Source organism: Panthera tigris, chromosome B1 (assembly GCF_018350195.1).
Source record: "Panthera tigris isolate Pti1 chromosome B1, P.tigris_Pti1_mat1.1, whole genome shotgun sequence".
NCBI classification, from domain to species: Eukaryota; Metazoa; Chordata; class Mammalia; order Carnivora; family Felidae; genus Panthera; species Panthera tigris.
The window spans coordinates 82,829,906-82,854,345 of record NC_056663.1 but is presented as its reverse complement, the minus strand read 5'-3'; the positions used below and the strand labels follow the sequence as shown (position 1 = coordinate 82,854,345).

The following is a 24,440-nucleotide window of genomic DNA, read 5'->3' as shown; positions in this document are numbered from 1 at the left end:
ACCGTTGAACATAGAGAATATACTTAAAGATTTCTTCAAACATTCTTCTCTCATAGAAATGAGATCATTGAATCCCTTATTTGAAATAAAGAAAAGATTATTTAAATTTTGAAAAGCTAAATAGTACAAGATATACTACAATTTTCCATTTAAAGGACTTTGTAACAGGAACGGATAGTGACAAATTTTCTAAAGCCAACAATTAACTACAGAACAGTGAACTAATGCATGTTAATTATAAATACTCTTGACTCTGTGTACAGACACAGTTCCAATGGGAAAAGTGAAAAACCAATTCCATGATTTATTTTCCTTTGGACTTGTGACAAAATCTGTATTCACACACTTTAAAAGAACTGCTTTGGTTTATTAGCTGCTGTAAAAATTATAATCACTGGTGTTCTAAAAAGCCCTACAATTTAAGAAAAGCAAGCCCCCTTGCTTGTTCTTTCCCTCTGCCCTCCTCATGGTTATCCCTTTTATTTTTTCATAAAACAAGTCTGATTCTCCCCTCTTCACACTATTTTACAAATCTGTCTAAATGCCCCTTCAAGGAAGACTTCCCTCTCATCCCATCTGAGTCCACCCCAGTATTCTTTCACATTACTGATTTGTTTCACATTACTGATTTGTTTCCCTCAGGGCACAACATTTATCACCATCTGTATGCCGACCCTTTGTTTAGGATCCTATGCCACCACAGGAATGCCACTTCCCTGAATGCAGGAATCTTTATCACCACCACAGCACCTAATTCTCCACTGCAATTGTACATCTTCAAAAATAGAGGAACTCCAGACTATGAGTGTCATGTTAATAAACAAATCCCTGTGTTAACTTATCTCCTAGTATTTTTAGCGCTTTTTATTTGATTATTTATATTCTGAAATTTGTTTCATAAATAAACTGGAAAAGATATTTCTACTACAGGACAATGTTAAGCTCAGGACCAGGTGTCATAATTGTAAAACACACACAAGTAGGCAAATAGAAGTAGGACATCCAGTAAGTGTCCCCGTTCTAGTCCAACATTCCAAGAGTAGATTTTAAACAAAGTCAAGTGGAAGAAACTGGCAACAAACGGAGGGAATGTGAGACTTTAAAATGTCCCATAGACAGAATCAGTCAAATACTCTGGCCACACAAGGCACTCCCACCACTCTGGCAGGCCTGCTCCCGGGACCAGCCCACGCCAGCCCGGGTAGGTACCCCTTTGTCCACCCGGCCAGGCTAGTCGCCATGGAACGCTCCCCCTGGCCCTCTCCCTCCTGTTCTCGCCCTTAAGTCTCCCGGGCCGGCCCTCTCCCTCCTGTTCTCGCCCTTAAGTCTCCCGGGCCGGGATCCGCCGGGTCGCGGTCTCCCTCCAGGCTGCTTTGATTTGCAGGCTGTCAAGTGGAGAACCCCCCCCCCCCGCCCCCAACTCCCGATCTTCTGTTCCGTACAAACTCTGAACTGACATTCGACAGAGCCAACATGGCAAACCACAAACTGACGCTCGAACGTTCCTCGCTCCTCCCAGGGCCCGAGCCCCGGCGGCGCCGGCCTCGCCAAGGCCTCGGCCGCCCTCCCAGACTAGGTGCCTGCTGGGGGCTCTGGCCGCTGCCACAGCCGGGTGGCCGAGGACCCCGCTCCAGCTTCCTGAACTACAGATCCCAGGGTGCCTCTCGGACTCCCGCTCCCTCCCTCTCTCGCTCCCTCCCTCCCTCCGTCCGCTCCCTCCGCCCCCGGCCCTTGTTGTTTTGGCTGGAAGCGCTCGGCGGAGTTTCAGAGAAAGTCTGGGCTGTAACCGGAGCCGGCCCGAACGTGGGAAGGGGAGGAGGAAAGGAAGAGGGAACGGGGAGGCCGGGAGAGGGAGGGATCGGGACCGGGGGACGGGCCGTTCTGAACCTGCCGCGCGCCCCGCGGTGGGGGAGGCGGCGCGGGAGGAGCGTGAGGGGACGGGACAGTGGGGTCCGTCCCCGGAGCCGAGCAGCCGAGTACCTCGTTCCTCCGCCGCTCCCCGCCCTCTCCGGAGGTGGCGAGAACGGACCCACCCTCCGGCGGGACCTGCGCCCTGCCCTGCGCCCGCCGCCCAGCGACGCCCCGCGCTTCGCCGCCACCCGGGCGGCTCCTTGCGTGGCCCAGGACCTGCCCTGCGCCCGCACGAAACCCTCGCGGCTTCCCTGTTTTCCTCTGTGCGCCCCCCGCGCCGCGGGGAAGTGACCCACCCTCTCCAGAGGAGCGGGAAGGAGAGGATCTCGCCGGGCGCATCGAAGCCGAGAGGGGCGAGCCAGAGTGGGCGCCACGCGGGGGCATTGTGTGTGTGTGTGTGTGTGTGTGTGTGTGTGTGTGTGTGTGTGTATGTGCGCGCGTGCAACGTAGTGTCTGTTTCGGAAAGAGCTCTGGGGAGGTCCTGTTCCTAGGGGGCGGAGCGCAGGGGACCGAGGCTCGGCTCTGTGTCGGGGCACAGTGCCGCTGAGCCTGAGCGCTGCTGAGGCGGCCGGCGGGAAGGTGCGCGTGGCGGCTAGGCGGGCGCACTGAAAGGAGGCCGGGGCGCCCTCGGCTTGGCGGCGACCCCTGCCCGGAGGTGCCGGCCTTGGCGGTTCTACCCGCTTCTGTTCACATCTGCGGACCCGCGCGCGAGACACTCGGACACTCAGAGCCAGCGCGCGGCGGAGCGTCCCGTCTGCCCCGGCTGCGCCTCGGAAGAGCGAGGTCCTCGCCACCGCGCCGGCGGCAGGCGTCGGCTTTGTCGGGAGCGCGCCCGCCCGCCCCTCAGCTGCCCGGCCGGGAGCCGGAGAGGCGCGCACCATGAGCGGCGGCGAAGTGGTCTGCTCGGGATGGCTCCGCAAGTCCCCCCCGGAGAAGAAGTTGAAACGTTATGTAAGTAGAGCTTCGGCCGCCGCTCCGTGGGCCTCCGCGCCCGCACCCCTGCCCTGGTCGCGCGCGGGACTGGTTCTTCAGCTTAGTCCCCCATCTCTTTCCCCTCGGCCCCTTCCTCCGCAGGCTCGTGACCGAGGCTGTACACTCACGCCCTGGCTCCCTCCACTTTGCCGGCTAACTTTCTTCCTCCAGATTCCAGATGGCCTGCTTTGCGGGCCTCATCGGCCCGTGGGAGGCCCCGGGATTTCCACCTAATGCCTGCTGCGTGTTTTTATTATTCCTTGTAGCAGAGGTAAGGGGAAGAGCATTCTCCTTTCTTTATATCTGCATTTAATCACTATGGGGCTGCTGTATCCTGAATTTCCCGCAATCGGAAAACCGCTGAGGTTTTAGAGCTCAGCAGCCTTCTGGTGCGCTCTCTAGTCATACCCCTCGAGGTGCATTGCGTGCGGGAGGCTGTGGACCTGAAAAGTTGGTGTTAGAAACCAGCATCTCCGATCCGTGCCAAAGAGAAAGAAAAGTTACTACGCGCCCTGCCGTTTGCTTAGCAAGGGTTCGCATTTTCGCGGTTTTGAATCCTGGGGACCGTGGAGTTTGGCCGGAGAATCTTGGCAGTTTGCTGCGAGAGGAGGGCACTGGGGGGAGCCTGGCGGCTGGTGTTTGGGCGCGTTGGACGCGCTGTCAAGCCTCGCAGGAGGGGGGACAGCTGCGGCCAGTAGGATTTCTGTGTGTTGCGGTCCTTTTCCAGGCCACCAGGGTTACATAAACGGCATTTGTGTAATTGATACAAGATACTGATTGTGTGTTAAGCTATTTTAGCTGTTAAAAATATTCCTTGAAAGAACCAACCTTACTTTGGTGGAAATCTGTGTCCTCTTCAGGGGTCTGGAATCTTATCCCCTTCTCACCCATTGGTTCTTTTGTTGCTGCCCTTTGCAAAGGAAAGAAATGACACGTTCGTCCTGGCGTATGGAGCCAATGTTTTTCTAGTACAGTGTGTTTTCAAAAACAAAACTTATGCCCCCTTAAATATAAATTCATTGTCAGTGACCAGCACTTCGAATGGAACTTGAATCTTGTTGAAGGATTTTTACACCTGATATTAGAGCCCAAATTAATCCTATTAGTCACTGCTTGGATGGTGGAGTGAAGTGCAATAATTAACTTCAGGGACTCGCTGGAGTTTCTGGTTCACTTTCTGTCAGCCTTTGTTATAGACAAGTAATTCTCATTTAAGGACTTGATGCCACACATCCGGAGAAAGTTCTCCAGAAATCTTGAACCCTTCCAAATCTTGTCTCCTTGTACTTACCACAGTTTGCCTGAATATTCTGGTGAAGATGCTAACTGTATTGCAAAATTTGGGGGGGGGGGGATAAGTGGTTTTTTTCAGTTCGTGGTTCTAAAGAGAAGGTTGTGTATGTGTGAGAAGAGGGAGTAGGGAGAGAGGTGTATTTGAGAGGCATAGGTTAGGCAACATATAGACCTAAGTAGGTTCTAGGAGGAAGCTTAAGGACAGTACCTTTGCCTAAAAAGTAGTGATTATAGAGACTTAAGGCATTCTTTCACACGGTTGGTTTATGGCTCTCTCAAAAGATGCCTAGCACTGGACTAGGCACCAAAAGGTTAGAAAATACAGTAGGGAAGAAGCCCTGTCTTTTGGGCTTGCAATTTAATGTAAAATGACCTAGGATGAAAATCAGCCTAAAAGATTGTCTTAACAAGGACAAAGAAAATGAAAAGTCCAAATTTAAAAAATATATATTATTTTATTTGATCATTACACCGGTTTTATGAGGTAGGTGTTATCTCAGTTTTATAGATGAGAAAAGTTTCTGTATCCAGAATATGCCATGGATAGGATTTGAACCCAGATCTGCCTGACTGGGCTATATAAAAGGTTAATGACTCATCTAGTTCATTTCAAGTGGAGTGCAGACTAAATCATCTCTAAAGCTCCTTTCTGATTATAGCTTTCTAGGAGTCTATGACTATTAGTTGAGAATGCAAGGAAGAGGCGAGCTGGGGATCAGATGTGCAATGCTAAAGAAACATAAGACCCTTCAGGCAGTTTTCTGAGTCTTCGGGAAATGAGACAAGAATATGTGAAAAAGTGAGCCCACAACATAAAGTGGTTTCATGTTGTGTGCCCAAGCTGATTGTTATTTATTTTTTTAAATAGATGTTTTGAGGAACAAGCTCAGTGTAGTCTGAAACCGTGGGAATACTTTAGAGACATAGCAGGATCCCTAAGTTGTGTTTTCAACAGGGGGAAGAATATGCTTTACAGCTGGGGGGAGGTGGGGTTTTTCTTGCCTGGCTGAGCACTAGTGTTTTCTTTATACATGGCTATGGCCCAGGAAGATAGCGTGCAGGGTGCTACCAGAATTTAAGAGGTCCCTGAGGATGACCAGAATATTATAAGTTAAAGTGAGGTCGGTCTTAATATTTTAGCTGTCAGTTTGGTTGCCCAGAAGATTTTGACATTTCCAGATTTTTGATCTTTTGGCTTTGGTATTCAGTTCGGATTGTTTTTGCTAAACTAGCTTTGACCCTCAAAGACATTCATATATATATATGCATTTCCTATGCTTGTTTTCTTTTCATGTAAAATCTTTATGAAAATAAAGGGTAAAAGGAAACATTGTTGACCATCCAGTATGCAAAATGTTGCTTGATAATGGTTTTTAATGAATGAATTTGCTGTGAAAACATGTCTTGGATGAGTGGTACTGTAATTGTTAAACAAGACATCAGGGAGTTTGAGCATTGATTCTGTTGGGGAACTTTTGGCTCACGGAATTTTGACAGTTGTCTTGCTGTTTACAGTTTTTATAGGGTATTCAAACATTGATTAAGATGATCCTTAAGGGCTTTTATGTGGCAAAAATTGTTTTAGTTTTATCATTAAAGTCATCTCATGTTATGGCCCCGTTGCATTCCTTATACAACTCCATTTTATGTTTACTGTTTCATAGTCAACTACACAGCATTGTTGTCTTTGCACACTAGTGTGTTCATCTGATATGAAAGCTTTTCTTGAATTTCCTCAAGAGAGTAAAAGGGACATAAAAGAGGAATACTGGAGTAGTGAGTAGTTCCTCTAGCCTTTTCATCTCATTTTACTTTTTTCTGTATTTATTTGCAAAAGAGCAAGAACCTTTGTATGTGTTTCATTTCATCCTCTGTGAATTTTTTGAAGTCTACTTAAAGTGGAGGTGAAAGTGTTCATGCTTTCTTGCAATTTTGCTACTACCGTGTTTTGGTTTTTGTCCTGTGTTGTATATTAAACAGCTGCTTTTTTACTGTAAGGACCTGAATGGAATCATTTACAGATCACCGTTACTAGGGTTACAGAGAACAAGTAAACTCTTGGTAGTATGCACTAAACAGTGATGCTCAGATTTTTTAAAAGAGTTCTTTAAAGACAAATCGGATGGTTGAAATAATGGTAGGATTTTCATCAGGACTTGAAATTTCAGCTGAGAGAAAATGTAAGTCTGAAAACAAAGGATTGATTCAAGCCAGCTGGCTATCACCATATCTCTGTAGGGGGAGCTTCCCTATGGCCTGCCTCAAGTCTGGACACTGAGTTTGTACTCCTCCATGGCCCAGCTGTCAGCATTGGGCAGGTATGCAATCTCAGCAGGAGAACCTACTTCTGAGGCTAGACCAAGGTGGCCTATTAGCTGCCAGCCAGCCTGGGAGTAAGACCTTGGCCAGTTCTTGGGTGTGTAATCTGTACCCAGCTTGGGGTCCACTCTTCTACTGTCACTTAATAGGATGGTTCTTGTCTAGAACATGCCCTGGTTTTGGAAATGGGCCTAGAAACAGAAATAGCCTTTTCCTCCGGGTGGGCATCTGACATGTTACATGGAGGAGAGGGGCACAGACAGGCAGGCTGTCCTATTTAAGGACAGCCCAGGATCTGTGCTAAGTAAGCATTGTCTCTGCTCAATATTGTTGCTACAGCAAATGGGACTGTGATGTCTGGAAGCTCTTCTTGCACTTTTTTTTTTTTTTTTTGCAATTACCAGTAACAATCAGGGGATTCTGAAGCTTTTGCTTGTAGTGACTGAAGGAACATAATTATTCTGTTGAAGGAATTTTTTTTCTGGAAAACTTCACTTTAGTAAACATTACACTCAAATTCTTAATGTTTTCTTTTTACTTTTTCTAATGTGGCAGGAACACTGTTTCTATTAACAAAGATCATCAACTACCAATTACATTAAGCCTTTATGATAGGTAATAATAGTTCATTCTTTGATTGTGCCTGGACTTAATGATGAGTACAAAATTCTCCATGTAAAACTTGCTGGATTCCTAAGTCTGATTGTTGTCTTTTGGGATTCAAAATAACCATTAGGAAGTTCTATCAGTTTGGAGGGTGGTTTTAGAGTTCTTTGTTAAAAATTGGTTTTTAAATTTTTTAAAAAGATCATCTTTGGACAAAATAGTAATACGACAAGAGTTACACTTGGATAATCTGGTTGCCAGCTGACTTGGTTATTTCTGTGTGTTTTGTCATTGAGTCTGCTTTAAAAATAAGAAGATATAAAATGACAAAGCACTTTTTATGACTAAATAAAATTCCATATTTTGTAGTCAACATAAAAAATATGTAGATAGGTCTTGATAATTTGCAGATTGAGGAAGTTTAAGAGGTGATTGATTCAGAACAGTAAGTGTCATTACTCCTAATTTTCTTACAGAAGCTAACACAGGAGAAGGGACAATACAGCAGGTGGACTACTGCTTTATTTTTTTATGAGTTTGGGGTAAATTGTGCTGCTGTGGAAGGAACTCTGGACTGAGTGTCAGGACCCAGGATTCGACTTGACTTTGCCATTATCCACCTGATACTTTGACCATTCTGACCCTCAGTTTCCTCATCTGTAAAATGGAGAAATGTTGTAAAAATCTAGATTCTAAACTCTTGCGGCTTAACATTCCTTAGATATTTGCTTGGAAATGAGAGGCAGAGTGGGGAGCTTCTCATTAGGCCTCTGTTTTTGGGAAATAAATTTTAATTTCTTGTTCATCTTAAATAGTTTAGTGGATATATTAGGAACTGCCTAAGCAGAGTTCTTTAGGGACCCTCCAGCATTTGCTTTAACAGAACACAGGCTTACTGAACACAGGCCTGCTGCATCCTGCTGTGGGTGCCTCAGTTGTGACCCTAGCACCCAGAGCAGTGCCTGGCTCAGAATAGAAGAGCAACAAGTACCTGTTGACTGAATAAACAGGTATTTCTGGAGCTTTTGTAATGTGTCTTGTGTGGAATACAATGGACGGAAAGGCCCACTCCCTGCCCTCAAGGAGTTTCTAATCTATTTGTGAAGACAAGCTGTAAATGCACCTACATTTAAATCATTTTCCAAGACATATGTTATAAGGCCATATATGATTACTTGCCAGATGAATGATTCAGATAATAATTGCTTAAGAGTTCAGACTGGGAGGGAATGGAAGGGGGCTGCCAGGGAAGATTTCACAGATGAATTTTTAGGCTCTGTTCTTGGAAGAACAGAGGTACTTACTGTTGGCAAAAATAGCAAATCCTAAGGGAAGCCTGGCTTTAAAGGAAGAACGAAGACTTTGTGTTGATTTTAGACCTCCTAGTTAAGGGACGGCTTTCCGAACACCTCAGTTTCAAGCATGGAGTTTGGATGTCAGCTGTAACATCTAGTTTGAGAAGTTTCTGTTTCTGCCATGACCTAATGCTTCTGATGGGATCCTGACCGCAAGTGAATTTTATGTGTCAGACTAGAAACAAACAAAACAACTCCTTTGGCCACCTGAGCTTATTCAAATTCAAGGGCTATGTGTTATTTAAGATTTCTTTATGTCTGTTTTGAGCTAAATAATTCATTCTGGCAAGCGTTTAGTTTACAACAGAGAGGGAGCATGTTCTGGTGGGAGGGAGAATAAAAGAGCCTTTGATTCGTTTGCTCCTGAGTTCCAGCAGGAGGGCCAGTGCTGCCTTGGGCTAGTGTCTTATTTTGGACTTTGGAAGCCATCTTAGCCCAGCTGTGTGAGTGCCAACTAGTGTTGGAGGAAAGAGAAGAACGCCACTGGGTCTCATTAAACCCCCTCTGACTGTTGATGGAAGGGGTTCTCTCATTTCACATTCCTCAAATTAACATGGTGGCTAATTTCCACCAACTTAGAGCTTCATCAGAATTTGCCATTTGAACTTTGGCTTGAAAGTCACAACGTTTCTGTGTGACTCCTATTATCTCTGTGTGTGGATTTGAATACAGGAAACTTATCAAGTCACAGGTCTTTTTTTTCCTCCCCTCTTTGGCTACAAGCACAAATGAAATTAGCATTCTTTTCTTCTTTAGATTACTCCTGGGGAAAAGTGGTTCTTTGTACCGTGGATTTCCACATCCATTAAATAAGTAGCGTCTTCAGTTGCCAACTAGATGGCTGGGGAGTCTTACTGAATAGTAGGTGGCAGTTCAGGCCTGTGGAATTACTGGGAAAAGTCACTTTAGGAACTGGGCGTTTTTGACCATTCCAGGCTTGTACGCGTGAGCACCTTAATACAAGAATAACTGGACTGGAAAAGAGAGTCTTTTATATTTTAAGCAGTTCTTTTATTCATATGCGCAAAATTCTCCTTAACTAAGGGAAGAATTCTCACTGTTAAATGCATATGAAGTAGAACCCAGCAGCTTTTGACTGTGTGATAGCCTGCTTTGTAAAAAATAGTTAACACGGTGCACCGAAATACATGTTTGGTTGTTATCTCTGTTACATTAGCTCTTGAAGCATTCTGATTACAACTTGTAGCTGCCAAGCCCTGTCCTGCAGTATTTATCTGGAACAAAAATTTTCCATGTGGTTGTTTTTAGCAGAGCTCCTATATGCAAACTGCACATGAAGATGTAAGTTGCAAAGAAATAGAGCTTCCAGAAGAGGAAATGTGAGTTATCTTAAATTTTTTCATTTAATATTCTTTCCTTTATGTGTATTTCAGAAATTTTTATTATCTTTCTAAACTGAGGGGTTTTTTTTGTTTTTTTTGTTTTTTTTTTTTTTTTATCTTGGAAAGAATGCCAAGTTCACCACGAGTTTTTCTTATGGTGGTGTTTCTTTTTCTTTCTCAGCTTTTTACTTTGAATTCATACTTGGCCTAAAAAATTCCTGTGTATTCAAAAAGAAAAAAAAAATATACTAAAAGGAAAAAAACAAATGGGTACATTGTTCCATGAATTAAAAACAATATACAAGAGAGTCCAAACATGAGTCCAAACATTTCTTTTCAATGTAAAAATCTTAGGTCATTTTTTTTTTTTTTAAAGGAAGAAAAACACTAAACTGTGCTTTAACTATCCTGTTCATTGTTTTTCTTTTCCCTTTTTAATTTTTCTTTGACTCATGTAGTTGAAATTTTTTTGAACATAGTTTTATATGTTCTTTAAGAATGGCACTCATGGAAAAAGAAAACATCAAAATTCCACTTTACGTTTCAAGAGAAAAGTGAGAGGAAGGCATCCATCCTGTGGTCTGAAGAGGGGAAAAATTGTCCTTTAGCGCCAAGGCTTTGTACATTACTTTCCTGTTGCTTGGTTGAGTTCAATATTTGTTGGTATTGTCCAGAGATATTTAGCTATTATACATGAAATAAGCAGGTAAATATAATATTGATCAAGAGGTTTGCTTTTGTGAAATGAAGACGTAGGACAGTAGCTATCAGGAGAAGGTTGAGAATTCTGTTGTTGTTTTTATTTTTGTTTTGTTTTTAGTTTATTTTTATTTATTTTTTTAGTAATCTCCAAACCCATTGTGAGGCTCAAACTCATAACCCCGAGATCGGGAGTCGCATGCTCCACCAACTGAGCCAGCTAGGCGTGCCCATTTATTTTTTGTTTTTAATACATCAATTAGCCAGTTGCCGTAATATTTTATTTGCTAACTTTTTTTTAAGTGGGAGAAAGGTAAAGGCACTGTTTGTCCTGTGGTTCTCTATCTAACCTCTTGCTCTTTTCCTCTTTGTTTTCACTTCTTTCTCTCTAATATAAGCCCCGCCACCAGTATCAGAGAGTATTTGTGTTAGAATCTTTACACACACATTCTTTTATCTTTTCTCTAAAAGTGGGAAGTTATTTCTGTCCCTGTACCCTGGTAATCAAGACTGGGAATAATAATGTTCAACCCAGCACGCAGATTGTTTTTCTCTCCTGAAATGCAGTTTTTAGTTACTACTGTATTGGGAAATGTGGTCAGGCCACTTTCCGAGTAGCAGATCTCCTCCCTGAGATGACTACCTGATGAAAGAATTAAGTACCTGGTGTGCTTTCTCAACTCCAGTCCATCACACATTCCCTTTAGTGCCTTGGCCAGAGTCAGAGCAGCCAGGATGAAAGTGCTTCTGGTGGAGGGATGACCATTTGATTAGCGGGAGAGGAGTTTTAATGTTGCACTCTTGAAAGAGAAACACGGTAAAATGCTCCCTCCAGTGTTTTGAATTCCAGTGGTGTTAGGTAGAACATGAAGAGGAACGATAACCTCATTCAGTTAAGGAGGTATTATTTGAACCCCCTTCCCTCTGGCAAAGTTATAATTGACCCTGAAGTTGTGTAGGAGTATTAAATTTTACAAGTTCTCCCTGACAGTTTCAGGTTTAAATATTTGAAGTGTTGAGAAAAGGTAAAAGGAAATACTGAACTGGTAAGAATGCAAACTATTTGGGAAGGTAATTTGATCCTAGTGATGCTGTTACATAAAACCAAAGCCTTCTGAGTAATCTTCATTTGGTATATAGGTCATTTATCTCCAAAAAACAGGCTGCAAAATTAAATTGGTGCTGTTGAACAGTATTCCTTTTTTTCTTTTTCTTCACTTAAGTAAATAGTCGAAACAGGAAAAGAAAGCCTAATATATTTAATATATTTTTTAGATGCTTTTCATAATGACCCACAGTATACACAGTCGAAGGTGTGTACACATGATCTGCTTACAAAGAAAATTATGCCTTCATTTATCATTTTTTAGTGTTTGTGATAGGATATTAATTTCAAGAGGACAAAGATGGCATTTGTTCTGTGTCTAAATGTACAATGTGATCCTTTGCATAATCTCTTGAGCAGCATGACCAAATAATTACAGAATTTTAAACCTAAATTTATAAATCATCTAGTTGGTTGTTTCTCAACCTTTCTAACCCATTTCTCTTTCATGTATTGTTTGGATGTCCTTTGGCTTTTAATACAAAAGATTTGGATTTCTGTGATTACCAAAGCAATAGCTATATTTCATAAATCTCCTTCTTCCCTAGTCAAGAACCCAACCTCTTCATTTTACAGGGAGTGAAAAATTAGCCTTTGGGAGACTAATTGATTTGTCCCAGGTCATACATGTTTACCAACTGTTAAGGCAGAGCCAGATCTCTCACCTCTTGGGTCACATCCTTCAGTCACTGAGGGAATACCCACTATGAACAAGGTACTGTGAAGAATTCAGAGGTGGACCAAGAAGGCACTGTCTTCATTTTTTGGGAGTTTATATGCTACATAGGATGCACTCAGTATTGCTAATTATATTATGATCAGTGATGTTTGAGGCAAGACTCCAGAAGAATCTAGCAGAAGGAGGTAAACTCAGGGGCACTTGAAGGCTTAATGAAGGTGGTAAGAGATTTCTTACCACGACCTTAAATGGCGGATTCCATTTTCAAAGATGGAGCTGGAGTGAGACTCTTTTTATTGCTCCTTTTCTAGCCAGACTCTTGAGTAGGTTTTGTACGGTTGACTGCCCCTTCTTCCTCACCTGCCACTCATTTCGTAATGGAATAGAGCCTGGGTCCTTTTCCACTACTCTTACCTAAACAGTTCCCGCTAAGATCCCCAGTGACTCCTGGTTGCCAAATCTAGCAGAACTAGATTTGAACTTTTTAGCTCTTGCTTTTCATGGACCTTCTGACTACATTGTTGAAGAGATGACCAGTCCCTCTTTCAAAATCTGTTCTTTCCCATGCCATCCTGATACCAGGCTTGGGTTTCCTTATATGTGCGTGTTCTTCAGTAGGCTAGTGCTAGCCCTGGATGGCCCATTCTCCCCTCACATGCTGTTAGTGGTTTGTCATCCAATGTGTGTTTGTGAACCCCTATGAAAATTTGATAAAAGCTCTCAGCTCTCAGTTTCTGCAGAATTCTTACAAACTTACACACAAACATTATCATAGCCTTGAACATTTTCTAACCTTTAAAGCCCATCTCTGGATCTTAAATGGCCCTGAATTATACGTGTGGATGCTTTGTAGGCATTATCTCAATCCGTTTCTCACTCCGCATCTGTGTATCTAACTGCTTAGGTCGAGGACTGCTTAGATCTCCCACAGCAACTGAGACTCAGAATGTCCATGCCAGGTCTTATCATCCTGTCATTAAACCTAGTCCTCTTGTTCCTTCAGTCAGTCACTCCACCAACCCTTGTCTATTGGCTTAAGCCAGAGGTGTTCTGTGTTGTCCTTCCCTCATTTTCCACACCCAGTGACAAATCCTATCAGTTTTACCTCCCAGATCTCTCTTTTTTTAATGTTTGTTTATTTTGAGAGAGAGAGAGAGAGAGAGGTGTGTGAGTGGGGAAGGGGCAGAGAGGGAGGGAGAGAGAGAGAATGCCAAGCAGGTTCTGTGCTGTCAGCACAGAGACCAACATGGGACTCGATCCCACAATCCATAAGATCATGACCTGAGCCAAGATCAAGAGTTAGATGCCCAACCTACTGAGCCACTTAGGTGCCTCCACCTCTCAAATATCTCTTGAGTTAATTGACCTCTGCTACCTAAGGTGCCTTTTGCCTTCTCAATTGCTGCAGAAACCAGTGGCCTCTACCTTTCCATTCTTTCACTTCTCCTCCAGACTGGCTCCATTGAGGCAGCCAGAATGGCCTTCTGAAACACCAATCTGAGAATGCTATTCCCCAGTTTGAAGCTGCTCTGCTGTGTCCCTTTGCCCTTACAAGTGCCCAAACCTTTTCTCTCAGCTTGCAAGGCCCGTTGTGATGAAGGGCCTGCGTGTGCCCCCCCGTAGTATTTGTTGCTGCCTTCTCACTCTTGCCCTTTGCTTCAGCTGTACCGAACTTCCTCGTCCCAGGCCGTGGGACCTGTCTGTGTGGCCTTTGCTCATGCTCTTCTCCGGAAATTCTTGGTCCTCTACTGTCTGCTTTCACACCAGGCTAAGTTCTGCTTGTTCTCTTCCCCCGAAGCCTCCTCTGAACTTCCACCACCACCGTTCCTCTCACACATAGAGCTGGTGGGCTGTGAGTATCTGCTTTATCCTCCTTTAATGCTCTGCCGTTTCCATGGCATGGTGCTTGTCGCACCTGATCATACATGCTTGTTTTAATTGTTTACTGCCCTTCAGATGGTGGGACCATATGGTGACTTTTATGAACCCCAGGTTATTTTGCCTTCATGGGCCCCAGTTCCTCTACAAAAAAAAAAAAAAAAAAAAAAAGGAATAAAAATTGTACTTTGTATCTGTGTCACTATAAAGATGGATATGTTCCAAGCTGGTATTGTTATTATATTCATTTTTTATTCTGATTTTAAAAGAAATTAATATAAAAACACTTTTTCTGGGCTTCTAAAAAGTTTCATGGGCCCTAGCTCTGTGCCTCCTGTGCCTGATGGGTATGTTGGCTCTGTTACATGGGCATAAATACCTTGGACCTACTCAGTTATTTTATTGTGTGTCCCTTTTCATAATGGCTTGGATAGCTTATTAAAACAATATTAAGATTTTGTGTTTTAGCCCCTGGTAATAGAAAAATTTATGGAAAAATTGGGTGATATACTCAAAAGGCATATATTTTATATTTATATTTAAAAGCAGAAATTGTAAGGTTTCTTATGTCAAAAATATGTTATATGAGCTATTTTACTAATATGAACTTTTCTTCATGCTGTTTCTGCATGGAACAGTGGTTTTTAGTGGGAGTGGGGAGGTGATTTTGCCTCAAGAGGGGACATTTGAGAATGTCTGGAGACATTTTTAGTTGTCACAACTGGGGGTACTACTGGCCACTAGTGAGTAGAGGCAGGGATACTATTAAACATTTCTGCATTGCACAGGACAACCCCAATAATAAAGAATTATCTAGCCCAAAATATCAGTAGTGCTGAAGTTGAGAAACCCTATGTAGACGAATTCTTCATAAAACCTAGTTTCTACATGTGTTTTATTTAGTTTATTTTCCTATGTCCATTAAAAGCTATACAGTTGACCCCTGAACAGCATGCCTTTGAACCAAGTGGGCCCACTTAGACATGGAATTTTTTCAGTGACTGTATTGGAAGATTTTTGGAGATGTGCAACAATTTGAAAAACACACAAACCACGTGGCCTAGACTACCAAAAAAAAAGAAGAAAAAGGTACTATTGTAAGGATGCAGTATTTAATACATATAACATACCAAGTATGTGTCAGTTGATGGTTTTATCGGTAAGGCTTTTGGTCAACAGGAGGCTCTCAGTAAAGTTTTGGAGGAGTCAGAAGTTATATGCAAGATTTTCACTAACAACCCCCGGGGTTGTTCAAGAGTCAACTGTATTTTAGGTGTAGGATTATGTTGTAGCACTGGAGCCAAACTTTTTTTTTTTTTTTTTTTTTTTTTTTACCTCAGTAAGGCTGAGGAGAACAGTCACTGAGATGGCTGAGCTTGTGAACACACCAGAAGCTGCTACCCAGTAACCTTTCACCAGGGTTTATTTGATAGAATTTCTGTCAAATGGTCTGTTGTCATTTAAATCATTACCCAAATACTCTTTTTTGTCCTTGCTAATCCTAGCCAGAATACAACCACTTGTTGTCTGGGTGGGGAGGGGGATGTTGAGTCATTTATTCATGATTTTTATTACCTCTTGGCTTGAATATCCTCATTCATTGTTCATAAGCCGCCCAGCTTGTTTACTTTTTATAAATTACATGTAATCAGTCCTCTTGCAGGTCTGGCTACTGTAATTGGCAGTAGCCACAGAGCTGGGCTGACGAGTCTGCATTTGTGCTGATGTCTCACATTCAGTTTATATTCTACTCACTGTGCTTTCTTGCCTCTTCCATCTGCTTTTTAAAAGGAAGGTGAAGGGAGAATTGCCACCATGCTCTCTCTTCTCAGATGCTCTGATGGTACTAGTTTATAGTTTAGTCGAGTCCCTGTGTCTTGGGAAGAATCAAGGGTTTGGGACCATGATCTTCAAACTTTTGTAGTGTGTTTAACAATCACCTGGCTAACTTTTAACGTGAGGAATCTTGAGCCCTACCCACCTTCTGATATTTAGTAAATTTAGGTAGAAGTCCAGAACACTTTTTAACTCAAGGCCCTGCTGATTCTGATGGAGGTGGTCCCTTAAATTATCCTTCGAGAAATCCTGAGTTGGGCATGGAGGGAAAAAGGGAGAAGAAAGAAAATCCAATAGAAGTAAATACGTATAAAGAGTGGGATAGGAAGGCAAGAACCAAAACTCAGAAAGTAACTTTAGCCTCTCTACTGTAAGATAAAGGAAATATGCTGCGATTCTGTGTGCATACTGTTTTCTAGCAGTGACTTAGATCAAACTGTCCCCTAAAGAGGACAACAAAAGTGAAAGGGAAATTTTAAAAAGGTTAGCATGTGAGAAAGTACCTGAGACTCTCAAAAGACATTATTAAATCAAGGAAGGTATTATGTAACTATTGATTTAAAAAAGAATGTGCATTCCCGAATCAAGCGTTTATGAATGACTTGAAGACAAAGGAGGGAAGGTGAAGAAGGATTAGCTCTTCACCAGAAGTTCTGGTTATTCTGGTTTTTGGATCTGAAAGCATATTATTAAAGTATGGTCCAGATTTCCTAGAATAGTTCTAATTTCAAACACTCTTTCCCATTGTCTTTATTATTCATGTCTTGTTCACCCTAATTTTGGTTAGTTGAGATGTGGTCGATTTATAAAAGAGCACCAAAGCAGTTATACGCGACTAAAGAGGTTCTCTTGTTTTTCAGTGTGTGTGTGTGTGTCTCTGTGTGTGTATGAGTGTTTAATCTAGACATTCTAATCTAGCTCTTTAAATCTAAACTTTGATTTTAAAGTCCATTTTAGAGAAAGAGAAGACAAGACAAACAGACAAGACAGACTCTATTTAGAAAACTGGTCAAGAAGTGGACTAGGTAGGAGTGGTTATTTAATCTTAGAGGAATAAAGTAAAACCCTTACTTTATTTCCAGCTGCCTACTGAACTTAATCCATTTCGAGAAAGCTGTCTCTGTTTTTTTGGCATATGAGTTCCTTAGGGCAACTTTCTGATTCCATTCAGTTACCTTACAGAAAGCTTGTGACACCCGCCCTACCCCCCACCCACAGTAAAAGGATTTTGGAGAGTTACCTACAAAATGATGGCTATCAGATTTTGTTATATCATTCTTTTTTTTTTAATGTTTATTAATTTTTGACAGAGAGACAGAGACAGAGCATGAATGGGGGAGGGGCAGAGAGAGAGAGAGAGAGAGAGAGAGAGAGAGGGAGACACAGAATCTGAAACAGGCTCCAGGCTCTGCTCTGAGCTGTCAGCACAGAGCCCGACGTGGGGCTCGAACTCCCGGACAGTGAGATCATGACCTGAGCCGAGGTTGGACACTCAACCGACTGAGCCACCCAGGTGCTCCTTTGTTAAGTTATTCTTTACCCTGCTCCAGCCATCTCTGTGTCAGTATGCATTTTTCCATGCTAGGAACCCAGGCTGTTGTAAAGCTTTTCACCACTATGGTATCATATTGACTGGGTTGCTGATCTTTCCTCCCTCCCTTTTACCATCCTTCATGCTGTCTTCCTTCTCCACTTACTTGCTCAGGAATACTTCAGCCTCTTATGTACTCTCTGCATCTGCTTACAAGATCTGCTGGAATCTCCTCCACATCTGCTTTGTAAGTGTCGAGTATCATTACTGTTATTATATGAAGTGTCCACCACACCCTCTCGTTGCACTGTGAGTCCAAGTAAGTTTGGTTAGTAGATCACTTGGCTCCTGAAGTGTGAGTAGAAGGGCTGTTGCTGGATATGGTGGAGACCTAGAACCAGCTTCTGCCACTTACGCCTGGCAACCAAGAAAGGCTAGACTCCTGGGACCTCTACTCTGTGCAAAGAATTGAAAGCAGGACTCACGACTTGCTCTCTTCATTCCAGGTGACCTTATTTCCTTGCTTTCTTGTACTTTTTAAGCCCTGTACTTGGTAACCCTCTTTTGTTATGAGTCTCTTAATATTTCTAGTTATTTTTTCAGATTTTTTTCTATAATTTATTCCAATCCATATGTTCTTTACCATAGTGATAGATGCTTCAGATTTTGTATTTGCTGAAAACAAGGATGAATGCTCTTAGGGAGAACTGTAACATTAAGTAGTCATACAAGTGCAGCATAAAAAAAATATATAGCTTATAAAGTTTCAGTGGGGTATTTTAAATTAAAATTTTCGTGTTTGGGTTTAACTTGGAAAATATATTAGAAAATCTTAGGTAAGCAGATTTGTTGCCCTTTGCATAAGTTACTAGAGGGAAGGGTTTCTTTAATAATTACATATGATTTATTATTAAAGAAAATTACATAGATGGACTTAAAATTTATAGTATATTGATACTTTGGTAATTTATGTTTTAAGGTATAGTTTTTAATGCTCACACATATTTAAATGTTTAATATCTCCCTACTAATTTCAGTGATTCTTAAGCAATTTATGATACTCTTTTATGGTAAGTTTCATACATACTAAATTTTTGAGGAAATTAGTTTTTATTCCTTAGAGAAATAGTACTTGTTGAGAAACCCATGTTTTTCCTAAGGTAAATTGGAGCATGAATATTGAAATATTTTTACTCTTTCAAATAAGGTTCTATTCATGCATGTATGTTTTCAAATAGAATCTGTTGTGTTTCTAAAGGATATATTTCCAAAGCAGAATACATTTTCATAGCTTTGAGATTTTTATTGAAAACCTTAGGGAGAAGAAAATGGCTCAAGAAAGATAATGGCCAGGTTTTCTTAATGTGATGAAAGGAAAAACACTTTTATTACTCTTCCTATTCCTAATGGGAAAAAATGAGGCCCTAGGCAGTTGAACCTAGGAAATACCCTGAGTCCAAGGCCAGCTGGTTTCCACAGACAGAGGCATGAGCACAGGCTTCTGACCCGGTGCCATTCCCAGCCTGCCATATCCCCCTCTGTCTGTAGTAGGTTGGTGTAATTTCTCACATTCAAACACTTAGACATTGTGAGAGCATTTTAGTTGTCCCCGAGAGCAATGGCAATATGGTAAGTTCACCGCAATCTCTCTTTTTAATTGTAAAAAATACATACCATAACAGGTACTGTCGTACCCATTTTTAAGTGCACAGTTCAGTAACAGTGAGTATATTCCCACTGTTGTGCCACCCCAGTGTCTCTTGCCTCTGTCTAATCTGTGTAGCATCAGAAACATCAGAAGGGGCTTCATACCAGCACCATCTGGGGAGGTTGTACACCTCACCTATGTTTACTCCTTCACTGTAGTAGGAAGTTAATTATGTGGGATTTGCTCACCTGAGCCACACAGAAGATCCTACTTGAGTGTACATTTAGAAATCCCATGCCCCTTTCTGCCCTTGAGGAAAAATTCTTTCCTGATCCAGAGTCAGTGTTGAATTTAATCCTGAGCGTATGAGAATGAGTCACCCTGGGGAAGTATGTAATCCCATTTATACCTTCCTTCCAACCTCCCTTTAATTTTTAAATTTAAGATACTAGATCCTGATTTCCTGCGTAAGGTCTGGTGACTGGAGGACTAATTAGGGACTGGGCAATGTTGAGATTGAGATTGTTTGTTTGGAACCAGCACTTTCTGTTCTACTGAAAATGAGTCTCTATGGCCTAAGTTTTAAAATTCAGAGTATGTGTGGAATGTCTGTGTGGATGAAGAAACAAGTTAAATGCTTTTTTGGGAGGCAAGAGGAAAGAAGAGTGAAAATTTTAAGGTAGTCAGATTTTGGGGGGGGTAGATTTGGGGATTTTTAGGATTTATACAAACCAAAGATGACTGACTAGTTGCTCTGTTATTTCTTTATGTACACAAAATAAATACTTGATTTCGGGCTAAAGGGATATTGTTGGATAGGTGTATTAACTGATAAAATAACTGAGTTCTGCTTGTCATTTCAGTTACTGTTATCCATACAATGTGTAACCACTACTTGTATTTCTTTATAGAATGAAAAATATTTCACTGGGAAATTATTTTAAAAGAATACTTGTGAAGTACTTTGTAATCTTCAAGTTACTTGGAATGTGGTACTTAAAGAATATAAATCGTTAACATTTGTATTTTTATACCCACAGAGGTATATGGGAGTGGAAGTGACTTGAACCTCACGATATCCACTTTTAAAGACACCATACATTTGAACAAGCCACTCTCCCTAAATGCTTATTTTAAATTGGCAGTGGGTTAGCCAGCAGTCAGTAATTTCACATAGCAAGTGTTTGGCACGCCTGTTTTAACCTGTACAGGTTCACTTCACACAAAGAAAGGAGAGGTGGGGTTACATGGTGGAAGCACCACGTTAGCCTCATTAACATATTTTGAATAACTGTATTTGAACATTTGCCAGCCAAGCTGGGCTATTTGGATGCCTGCCAAATGAGCAATGGGAATTTCTGAGAGGCCCATAGAGATATGAGCCTGTAAAATGTTTACTTTTTCTTCTTGGAAGGGAAACATTTTAGAAGAACAGCTCCCCCCACCCCCAAATGTTTGTTTATTTTTGATAGAGCGCTTGCATGGAGGAGGGGCAGAGGGAGGGAGACAGAGGATCTGAAGTAGGCTCTGTGCTGACAGCAGAGAGCCTGATGCGGGACTCGAATTCACAAACTGAGAGATCATGACCTGAGCTGAAGTCAGAGACACTTAACCTACTGAACCACTCAGGCGCCCCCCCCCTTTTTTTTTTTTTTTTAATACCGCAGAAATTTGAGATCTTCTCTTCCCACCACCTTTGTGTATTGTTTTTAGAATATGTACTTTAGGATTTGTCTCAGAAATACCTTTGGTAATCTCTCTTGGATTAGATTGAGTTCCTACTCAGCCTGTTTTTGTTCTTTGCAAAATTAGTCCTAAAGCTCTTTCTGTGAGCTGAGCTGGAGAACCTCTTCTGCAGGCTTATCATGTGAACACAGATGGTTGGAACAGGACAGACAGGATAAGCTAGGGCACATGTAGAGTCAACTCCTACCCAGTGGATGCTTGGATGATTAAGATGCCAGCCTGGCTTGGCTCTATAGAGTACAGAAATGGTCTTTCCAAGGTTCTGGCTTTGTGGCCTGCAACTGTGTCCAGAAATATTTTTTTGGCTTTGTGTTGACACCTTCTGGCTGAAACCACAACTTGGGGCTCTAAAACTAGTTAAGGGAGTAGTCAGCTAAAACCAGGGGTTCTCAGATATTGTGATGTGGCAGATTATAAAGGTAAGAAAATGAGGCAGCACATATGCTTAGTTCTATAGTTCTTATTTTGGGGGCAGGTCAGGGGAGTATCAGAGTACCAGGGAGCTTTTTCAAAAACCATTCACCTTGATTGTTTGTTCCTGTTCACTTATTGCAGTAAAGGGTGGAATGACAATGTAATGAGGGGGCATTTGAATCTACAATCTGTTGAAACCATGGGTGCTTACCACTGTGTGGTAATTTCCATAGTTTAGGCCAGTTTGCAACCCTGTGTCTCTTATTCTTTTGAATGGAAAGATGTAGCCTGGTAACACTAACTCTCACTGCTCCTATGAAAGATTTTAAAATAATATGTTAAATCTACCTTTAATAGGCTTGCCAAAAGAGGGTTTTTTTCCTACTTGGAGCTTTTTTTTTTCTTTGTCTCGTCAAAGATGGTTCTTAAGACTGACTTTTTAAAATCACACAAATACAGTATATTGAAAACAGGAAAGAAAAATTTGATTATAGCTATTAAAAAAAACCAAACTTTAAAAAATGAGAACCTGGGGAAGAACTCTGGTACATTGTCAAGTCCTAAATTTTTAAGAAGTATTATAATGAGCGTATGTATTTATATTTTATATGCCAATCATGTATGTGTATATAAATATATATACTTTTAAATTTCTAGGCTGAAGTTACCACATTTCAGCTAGTTTTTGTTGAACTTCATTGATTTACTTGTAATTTTGTGAATAGTGTGTGTGATTTATATATTTACAAAATCACTATCTACTCTTAACCTAGTATATAAATATAACTGAGTCTTCATAGTTTTGTTTTTTTTCTGGTTGATTCATAACAGCCCTTTTAAAAGAAAAAATTTATAGGTGAATGTAATCATGAAGCAATGTGATATTAATGAGTACCTTTGATCATCACTTCAGTATTTATCTTTTTTATCATAAAATGTTAAATATTGTGTTTGTGGAGTTTCTCTCTTATGTCAGTTTATTGTGTTATGGGAATAGTTATGGAATATTACCAGTTCCATGTTTTGTACATGTTTAACATCTCTGAGGGTGGTAGATATAAAATCTGTTTCTCAAACAAGTACATGCATGAAACAATTTATTCAAGTCCTGTAACAACGCTAGTGAAACTTGAGTTCTGGCACTAGGCCCACATTTAAGCTGATAGGGTGCGTGTGCTTGTGTGCATGTGTGCGTGCGTGTGTGAAAAAGATACTAATCATTGATGGTTTCTTTAGAATGTGTTAAGATTTTTAGGTCCAAATATGAGTCATTCAGTAGGTATATAAGATTTTAAAAACTGAATGAAATGTAGATACTGACTTTTGTGTCCCTTTTAATTAATTTTAGTGACTCATTAGGTGGTATTTGTGGGGATACATATAATAATTTCTTCATTGGTTTTTGCATTCTCCACATTTTAGTAACAAAGTGCTGGGAATGAAATGTGAATGAAGAGGCTACCTTCAGGTATAGTGAGGTTTAGCTCATTTAACCATTGCTCTGTCTTACCCTCCTGTTAGGTGCTCCCTAGCTCCCTGGCATATTTACATATTATATAATCCAGACTGGTTTGTCCTGTTTGGTAGGTTTGTTATAAACTGCAGGGCTAAGTAAATGGGTGATAACATTTTAAATGGCATTAGAAGTTAAACAGTACTTGAGGAGTGATGTAGCAGAGGGCCCCAGCTGTCAGGTGCTCTGGGGTCTGCCTTCTTTCAGGCCATTTCCGTTTTCTTGTGGGTAACAGTAAATAAACACGAAACTGTAGTAATGCCTGGCCAGAGGACCACTCCATTTTACAGATGACATCCCACGTGCATTTCTGATACTGAAAATGTCTGATTCTGAAAGTAGGTATTAACTGTGTCCATTAATTACTTGTATACATAGGCAGAAACCACCAAATCGAACTGGTAGAACCATTTTCATCTGGCTTTGCCCAGTATGAAAACAGTGAAGGAGGAAGGTAACTAGATGGGTTTTGTTCCCCTCCTCCCTCCGTGTATAATGAGAGAACATTTCCACATGCTTTGTGGTGAGCATTTCTTATGGCTGCACACTACTGGGTTAAGCCAACATATGGAGCTTAACTTATCCCCAGTTTATGGGGCTATTGGTTTTTTTAAAGCATCCTCTGACCTTACTTGTTTAACTTTGTGAAAGGTATTCATCTCATGCGAGTGCTCTAAACCCTCTGTAGGGCTGTGTCCCCTTGAGCAACGAGTAAGTCCTTCTCACGTTCACTCATCAGGTCCCCAGCTGGAAACTGGGATCTCCTGGTGGGTGTGGAAGTCTTTCCTGGAATGCCCCTCCCCTCCATACAGGGCTGCTTTGAGGTTTGCACGGTACCTAGTGCCTCAGGGTGTTTGTTAAACTTACAGTGGGTGGTGGTGGTGACAACCCTGCCCTGCCATGCTGCACGCTCCAGTCCCTCTACTCTCTCACCTGTTTCAATCTCAGGGGTTCTCTTTGAGCCAAGAGACTGGGGACCCTAACATAGAAGATCCTCAGTTTAACAGCAGCCTGCTTTTTCCTTGTGAGTCCATGCTTAGTTTGAAGTATGCTAAAAGAGGTTCTCATTTCTGTAGGTCAGGCAGGTTGCAGCCTGCTTGAGTTTTTAGTATCTCTGGTTAATAATGTTTGAGCATAGAAGAGGAAATGGCTCTTTTATGAATGTTGCATAAAACTTTGTGGCCTTGTGCAAATGATCTAACTTCACGTGAATCCTGCCTTATAGACAGAATCTGCATTTGTGTGAGTCGATTCACCACCCTGTGTGCTAGCCTGAAATAATGAGTGTTGGAATCATCCCACATTTAGCACATACACTTATTTTATGTATTTATTTTTATTTTATTTTATTATTTATAAATTTAAATCCAAGTTGGTTAACATATAGTGTAATAATGGTTTCAGGAATAGAATTCAGTGATTCATCACTCACATATAACGCCCGGTGCTCATCCCAACAGGTGCCCTCCTTAGTGCCCACCACCCATTTAGCCCATCCCCTCCACCCAACATCCCTCCAGCAACCCTCAGTTTTTGTTCTCTGTATTTAAGAGTCTTTTATGGTTTGCGTCCCTCTGTTTTTATCTTATTTT

General features: G+C 41.6%; 1 protein-coding gene across 4 annotated transcripts in view; it reads left to right on the top strand.

Moving 5' to 3' along the window:
* Positions 1–2,775: 2,775 nt before the first annotated feature.
* Positions 2,776–24,440, top strand: part of GAB1 (GRB2 associated binding protein 1) — a 121,959-nt gene continuing 100,294 nt past the window's right edge. For 3 of the 4 annotated variants that reach the window (XM_042983842.1, XM_042983841.1, XM_007091775.3), the window contains exon 1: positions 2,776–2,862. In XM_042983842.1, the coding sequence (XP_042839776.1) occupies positions 2,791–2,862 (72 nt within the window). In that variant the 5' untranslated portion in view covers positions 2,776–2,790. Of the gene's footprint in view, positions 2,863–9,722; positions 9,797–17,701; positions 17,775–24,440 lie in introns of those variants that run through there. The other variant, XM_042983835.1, reaches the window with a different exon arrangement.